Source organism: Sphaeroforma arctica, assembly GCF_001186125.1.
Source record: "Sphaeroforma arctica JP610 unplaced genomic scaffold supercont1.70, whole genome shotgun sequence".
Classification (NCBI taxonomy): Eukaryota; class Ichthyosporea; order Ichthyophonida; genus Sphaeroforma; species Sphaeroforma arctica.
Window position 1 is genome coordinate 16,545 of NW_014040488.1, and position 7,378 is coordinate 23,922.

At 44.4% G+C, this 7,378-nt stretch overlaps 3 protein-coding genes across 3 annotated transcripts in view; 2 read left to right on the forward strand and 1 right to left on the reverse strand.

Annotated features, from left to right (window-relative positions):
- The window catches only part of SARC_01698 (hypothetical protein), an 11,236-nt gene extending 9,050 nt beyond the window's left edge, over positions 1-2,186 (forward strand). Inside the window, exons 13-15 of the mRNA XM_014304556.1 lie at positions 618-735; positions 931-1,007; positions 1,653-2,186. Of these exons, the coding sequence (XP_014160031.1) occupies positions 618-735; positions 931-1,007; positions 1,653-1,839 (382 nt within the window). The 3' untranslated portion in view covers positions 1,840-2,186. The remainder of the gene's footprint in view (positions 1-617; positions 736-930; positions 1,008-1,652) is intronic.
- Positions 2,187-3,075: 889 nt separating this feature from the next.
- On the forward strand, positions 3,076-3,965 carry SARC_01699 (hypothetical protein; the record flags this gene model as incomplete). Its single annotated transcript, XM_014304557.1, has 1 exon — positions 3,076-3,965. One exon carries the CDS (start codon positions 3,076-3,078, stop codon positions 3,346-3,348), a length of 273 nt encoding a protein of 90 aa, XP_014160032.1. The 3' UTR covers positions 3,349-3,965.
- The window catches only part of SARC_01700 (hypothetical protein), a 6,830-nt gene continuing 2,638 nt past the window's right edge, over positions 3,187-7,378 (reverse strand). Inside the window, exons 4-8 of the mRNA XM_014304558.1 lie at positions 6,389-6,552; positions 6,049-6,235; positions 5,351-5,561; positions 4,495-4,837; positions 3,187-4,242 (exon numbers count right to left, since the gene is read on the reverse strand). Of these exons, the coding sequence (XP_014160033.1) occupies positions 4,146-4,242; positions 4,495-4,837; positions 5,351-5,561; positions 6,049-6,235; positions 6,389-6,552 (1,002 nt within the window). The 3' untranslated portion in view covers positions 3,187-4,145. The remainder of the gene's footprint in view (positions 4,243-4,494; positions 4,838-5,350; positions 5,562-6,048; positions 6,236-6,388; positions 6,553-7,378) is intronic.

The following is a 7,378-nucleotide window of genomic DNA, read 5'->3' on the forward strand; positions in this document are numbered from 1 at the left end:
TTCAGATGCAGTAGGTGTAATTGTCTGGCCACATGGTTTATAATGGTTCAGATGCAACAGATGCAATTGTCCGGTCACATGGTTTATAATGATCCAGATGCAATACGTGCAATTGTCTGGCCACATGGTTTATAATGATCCAGATGCAGTAAGTGCAATTGACTGGCCACATGGTTTATAATGATCCAGATGCAGTAAGTGCAATTGTCTGGTCACATGGCTTATAATGATCCAGATGCAGTAAATGCAATTGTCTGGTCATATGGCTTATAATGATCCAGATGCAGTAGGTGCAATTGTCTGGTCACATGGCTTATAATGATCCAGATGCAGTAGGTGCAATTGTCTGGTCACATGGCTTATAATGATCCAGATGCAGTTTTAGGGTTTTTAGCAGCAGATAGTATTGTTCACATCACCTCTTTTGGTGCCAACACCGGTTTCCTGAAAATTACTGATCTGCCGAAGAATTTTTTTCTCCGGATCGGCTTGGCCCATTTAATCACTCTCACTTCCTCTCGTATGGGTTTGAATCACTCTCACTTCCTCTCAAGTAGGTTTTAGTCACTCTTACTTCCACTCATACATTTCAATCACTCATACTTCCACTCATTTAGGTTCATAGAGATGCCAGCAGCTGAAGACCAGCCACTTCATCGATCTGTGATGGTGGGCAACCAGATCCACATCAACACATTACACCCTGACTTCATCTCCCGTCTGGGTGCTGCTAAGGTAAGGGTTTGCATCACCGCTATGCTCTCGCGTGTAGTCCTGCGAGTCGATTTTCCCCTCTATTGACTGCGTAGCTGTCACTGACCACATTTAGCCATTTCTTGAAGTGGGTGTCGTTCAACTAAGTCCACTTCTCAACTGAAAGAAAGTATTCATCAAAACTCGTGACTTTTCCCCGCTGTCTTACTACAATAGGGTGGCCATATGGTGAAGGTCACTGACCGCACAGCACAGTACTTGTCGCATCTCATCGCATATCACTACAACGATAGGTGAGTAACAAACAAGGTAACAAACAAGGTAACATCCAAAGTATCAACCAAAGTAACCACCAATGGTGAGCTACAATTGATCGTCAACAGATCGATGTGCTGTGTATAGTTCGACAGATTACTATCTGCTGTACAATGCGCTCTGTAGAGGTCCAGTGCGTCGGTGGGAGTGTTTACTTTTCTCGGTATAGATAGGACTGGGAGTGTTTGCTTTTCTCGTTATAGATAGGACTGGGAGTGTTTACTTTTCTCGTTATAGATATGACTGGGAGTGTTTACTTTTCTCGTTATAGATAGGACTAGGAGTGTTTACTTTTCTCGTTATAGATAAGACTAGGAGAGTTTACTTTTCTCGTTATAGATAGGACTGAGAGTGTTTACTTTTCTCGTTACAGATAGGATTGGGAGTGTTTACTTTTCTCGTTGCAGATAGGACTGAGAGTGTTTACTTTTCTCGTTACAGATAGGACCATATTCACATGTCGAGGCCACATCGCTTTCGTTCGCACGCGCCACAGATTCGAATGAAATGCCAATGGAAATATGATATCTAAATTTATATTCTTTGTTCCAAACATCAAGAGCTGGCCGGCTCAACACCGAACTAAATTTGGAAATGTGTGCTTTATATTTCTATTTCCACAGACAATATAGCGAAAAGGACATGCATCCCGATCGCACAACACTAATGAATGACATAATGGACACCGCTACGCTATTCGAGGACCACATGCGCACGCATTTCCAAGTCAAAACACCAAATCTAATTAAGGGACAGACCAAGAAGCCCAACAAGGCATTGGGCGATGCCATAGAAGTGATTGAGAGTTAACGTGCAATCTCACACATCAGACATTGCCTCAATTGTAGCGTACCGATGGCAGCCCTATAACTAAGACAAACAGGACGAGAGCCTATCGCACACAGATACGGAGCACATAGCCTCCATCGTGCATCATACGCCCACGTGAACGGTGGATTGAAATAAACGCTTTATCACTTGCGAGGGGGTTGTAAGGCATCGTCCTACTCATAATTGCACCAAACAGCACGAGTGCAAGGAATGGACACTAATCCCTAAGCTATCGCCAGGAAATGCTTTCAGAGTGTGGCGGCAAATGATGTGTGCCATCAATCGTCGTGCACAAACACTGTCAATAAACGCTACAAAATATCGCATCAATCCATTGGAAGTAACTCGGAGATACTAGAATTGATCACTTCGTAGTGTGTGTACCAACTGCAGCTACCATTAATAACCGAGACTTAGGCGAAGCCGAACCAGTAGGAGTTCTGTTTCAGGGTTTTCACAGGGTATCAGGATAGGACAAGCAAAACCTTTACGCGACTCGTGTCTATAAATACAGATCAGGTTATATTCTGTAGCGCGCATAGTGCGAGGTACGGCTACGAGCGGTGGATAAACACAAATACGACAAAATATAAAAAACTAATCCCAATGATGTTAATTGCGACAGCAAATAGAACCGACTGACCAGTTTAAACTCGGCGTAGCAGGGTTGGTGCGCACTTTTTCGAAACCACGAAATATTTTGGACATCGGTGTTTCGTCCAGGATGAGATGGATTCGTATTCAACACATCTGACGAGCGATGTTGGGCCATGAAGGGCTAATTTAATTTTAAATTTAAATTTAAATTTTATTTTATTTTAAATTTTGATTTTGATTTTTATTTTTATTTTTAATTTTAATTTATCTACAGGGAACAGTACTACAGTCTAGCTTCCAATGAGGCTGAGTTCCCTTTGGATTGTCCTTTCACATACAGACTTCGCTGATTGTCGCTTAATAGATTTAACTTCGCTGAATGTCGCTTAATAGGTTTAACTTCGCTGATTGTCGCTTAATAGGTTTAAACTGTGAATTAGCCCTCGATATAGACACGAGAAGCTCTCATGCTCCATCCCTTGATCCAGAACGGAGTGTTGCATTCAGAAGACTTGAGTGTGCCGTTGCATGACCCGTGGGAAGTGGTGCGACTCCTACCGGACATTGGAATATGCTGGAATTCATTCCGAGCTAACACCTATAACTATTCACAGTGGCATGGCTGCGTGCATCACGGCTAAGCTAGCCATGATGGTTGCTGTAACTATTCACAGTGGCATGGCTGCGTGCATCACGGCTAAGCTAGCCAAGATGGTTGCTGCAACTATTCACAGTGGCATGGCTGCGTGCATCACGGCTAAGCTAGCCATGATGGTTGCTGTAACTATTCACAGTGGCATGGCTGCGTGCATCACGGCTAAGCTAGCCTTGATGGTTACAGTAACTATTCACAGTGGCATGGCTGCGTGCATCACGGCTAGCTATCCATGATGGTTGCACTCATGGACGTGCAGGTGTCTAGCGGCGCTGTCCGTTTCTCCTCTGAGCAAAAATACAGAAACTGTTTCGGCATTGTGCCTTGTACAGTCATATTGAGCGCAGATGTGCTGGTTGTGGTTTACATAGCGCTAAGTGAATGTCGCATACGTTGGACATTGGAGTAAGCGATATCTCCCATCTCCAATTAGAAGCAGATTCGTGAAACACCTCCACGGCATGTCATAACCCTAGAGGAGCACATTCAGTCATAACCCTAGAGGAGTACATCCCCATTCGCCAGCGTATCAGTCCTCTCGTCCGCGTCTCTATCGCTGACACTATCTTGCAGTCTTTGAGCCACACGTTGCTTCTCGCTCGTTGCTGTTCCGCAACCGCTTCGTAGGTACGCGAGAGATTGCCTGAGTGCATGCCACTATGCTTGTGCCACTGTGCTTGTGCCACTGGTTCTTGTGACGTGTGGTTGCTAATGCGACAGTAATACCAAGGTAGTGAAAGTGATCGCCAGCAGTACTATTGCGCACTCATGCACTTAAGCCTATGCGCTTGTGAGACCGCATTCACTTGACCCAGCTGCCCTTCATGACATACAAATGGGTCTAACGTAGGTAGCATATGAGATACAAATGGGTCTAACGTAGGTAGCGCGTCAGAGTGACGCAGTACGACATGCAAGCGGTGATGAGCATCGATCTCTGGCCTTAGCTGCACATCGACGCTACACCAACAAGGCGCGTCCCCTTGGCTATGAATGTAGTGGCTTAACGACCGCAGCAGCCATTTTTGTGAGACTATGGACTGTAGCTGTGTTGCTGTATGAGGCCATGCAGATTGCGACATAGCTCACTCTCAGCGCCGTGCGAAATGGTCAGCGTCTGAAGTGCTCGTCTGTGCGGCGCAACGAGTGAGGGAACTGTATCGATGAGAATTACAAAAAGAACGCGACAGCCTCGACTCATTGCACAACCAACGGAAGACATGGAATCCGTACTAAACGCATTCAATTTCTACGTAGTGTATCCAACAGCACTGCTCTGCTATCAACGTTAATGACAGTACGCGGACGCCATTTTATTGATATGATTGAAAACTGCGGCAAACGGCAGAAAAAAACACTCAGCCACACGAAAGACCACACACCTGTACGAAACCAGCGCCGCTTCAAACGTCGTGCGCAGTTGCTGGCCACGTTGTTCCTGGGCCACAGCCATCAACACGTCGCCCAGAGTGTACTGCATTAGCCCTATCATGGGATGGTTTGTGGGATACACCTCGGTGTATACGTGCACTATTTCGTTCAGTACGGCAACGTCCTTAGCGAACAATCCGTACGACAGGTACGACGTGTGTAAGGTGCACAGACACTTTAAGCGATGCAGATTGTGTCTGTGTAAGTATTTGGTATGCATACTCAACGCGTTCTCGAGCATCTCGATTTCTCTCCCCGTCTCCTCCAGGTCCAACTCTCCATTTGCAACTTTGGCTGTGGGTAGCGACAGGTATTCATAGGTGTTAGGGTTTAGGATTTTAGAGGTAACACAATAAACAACATAGACATGATACTTCGGCAGCCTGTAGCGGTAGACACCGCTACTCAATTCGTCGAATCATCCTTAATAATCAAAAGGATCGTAAAAATTCATCAAATTGGGCGGTGATAGTTCACCTCTGGTTGAGCTTGATAACGACTGAATACAATACCCCAGAATTGTCTGATTTCTGGATATCAGGACGAGCATGTGCTGCTCGAGCACACTTGCATGCGCAAACACACCACTGACTTCAGGGCTCACCCGCAATGCAAGTGGGGCAATTGCCAGTGATCTGTTTCAGACCAATCCAGCAGGTAGACGTTATTTAGGAGTTTAAGTGACTCGTTGCCTGAGGATACTCTGGCACATTTCAATCGAGATTGCAATTCCAGCACTTTCTATCCATTTAGAACAGAATGTAGGTGCAACCAGTATATGAGCAACAACGCTTGGACAGACTTCACCTATGAGCTGCTTAGCCGCATCCAAACGTTGGGAGTCACAGCCGGTCCAGTCACCGGCTGCTTCCGATGAAATAGCAGCGTGAAGCGAATCATTAAGAGTCTGATCTGCCGCCTCACAGCGAGGGCACGCGCACTCAAACCCATAATGATGCAACAGGTACTCGCGCCTCTGACTCGTTGCTTCCGCTATGTCCAAGTACGAATGTGTGACCTGCGCACCACAACCAACATTAATAAATATTGGTCAGATAAAATTATAATAAACATTTGTTAGATACAATTATAATAAACACCTTTTCGTTAGATAAAATTATAATAAACATTGGTTAGATAAAATCGGCTGAAATCCAATTGATCAGAACAGTCTCTATTTTCTAGTTACATATCGGTACATATTTTCTTGGCGTGCTTGAATTGGAATGCTACAGCTTGAAAAGGGACGAAAAGAACAAGACACTGGCCAGGAGATGATAATCTGGAGCCCTCCACACAATCACACAATACAGTATCGCCCATGATGTGATCAAGCAAGCACGAAGAACTTCTCGGCTTCATACTCGCACTGCAAAATAAAGCCAACTACTTGCCAAACTGTGGGTTAGATTCACGCGTGCAATATTTATCCTGTAACAAGTGGTAGTGATGTTAGGGTAGTCATAAATGTCCACTCTAAATATTCTTGCGGTTATGGCACACACCTCACAACCAGGTTCAATCGTTTTTATCGCCCGGAATGTCTGTACTTTCGTATCTAAATCGTACGTGATGATACAGTCGGGCTCGCATGAATGATTTAACAGAGCGCCGGCTGGATAACACCCACTGCCCACTGGCACCAGCAGCTCATTCCAGATGCTGAAATTATTGCACTTCATCCGAACAATCCTGTATATTGTGTTGCACAAGGAGCACCATTAACAAATATATAGGCAATGATGCGTTAACGATGCCTTCAGTAGACTGCGACAAGTGAGCGAAGTTTTGACCGAAATCACGGCTGCACCATTACACTCACGAGCTCGTCGGACAATGTCATACATTTTGACGACTTCGTCCACGGTACGATGAGAAGGAGTGACATTTTTCGCAATGCAACGGTCGCGTTGTCTGTCGATGACTACGCCTGCGAGCACGTAGTCTAATGCTGTCGGCCTCGTGGCATGTGGCATAGCCTCTACATCAGCTGTTGACGGTCGCGGGATCTGCTTTAAATTGACAGTACAATTGTGTAGTCATCAAAATTTAATGGTTAAACACAGTAAGTGGCCAGTCACTATTGCCCAAGTTCCCCTTGTGGATTTGGACCATTTTTCGACTACTTATTGCGCATGTACAAGGCTACAGCAAGATGTGGATTGGTGTATACCGACGCGAAGCAGCCAGGAACCTCGAGCGTAATTAAAAAATGAATTGAAAGATACAGGTATATTCAAACATACTCATACTAGAAAACCAAAGTGAGATCTCAACATCTATATATGTACACATGTATATCAATAAAAACGTGCGTTAGTAACTTGGCTGTACTCCGATACAAAATTTATTACCATATTGGTAAATAGATACAATTTAAAATGTATAAATGATTCCAAAAGCATAGTCAATATGTATATTTTCATAGGAAGGTATATAGATAATTTCGACACGTGCGTACGCATGGAACACTAGTTATGAATGAACGATCCTGCATATAAAAATTTGTCATAAACGCGCATATATTTATGAGTCTTTAAATACGTACTCATTAATTTACAGATATATATGCATATAACCATGCCATCGTGCACATTTCTATCATAGCAACTCCTTCATCAACACACACACCCCTAGAAATACCACCAAGCTCAACGATACACACGTACAAATGCACAAAACGACTAACCAAATCTTCACGAGTATTAATATATATATATGTGTGTGTGTGTGTGTGTGTGTGTGTGTGTGTGTGTGTGTGTGTGTGTGTGTGTGTGTGTGTGTGTGTGTGTGTGTGTGTGTGTGTGTGTGTGTGTGTGTGTGTGTGTGTGTGTG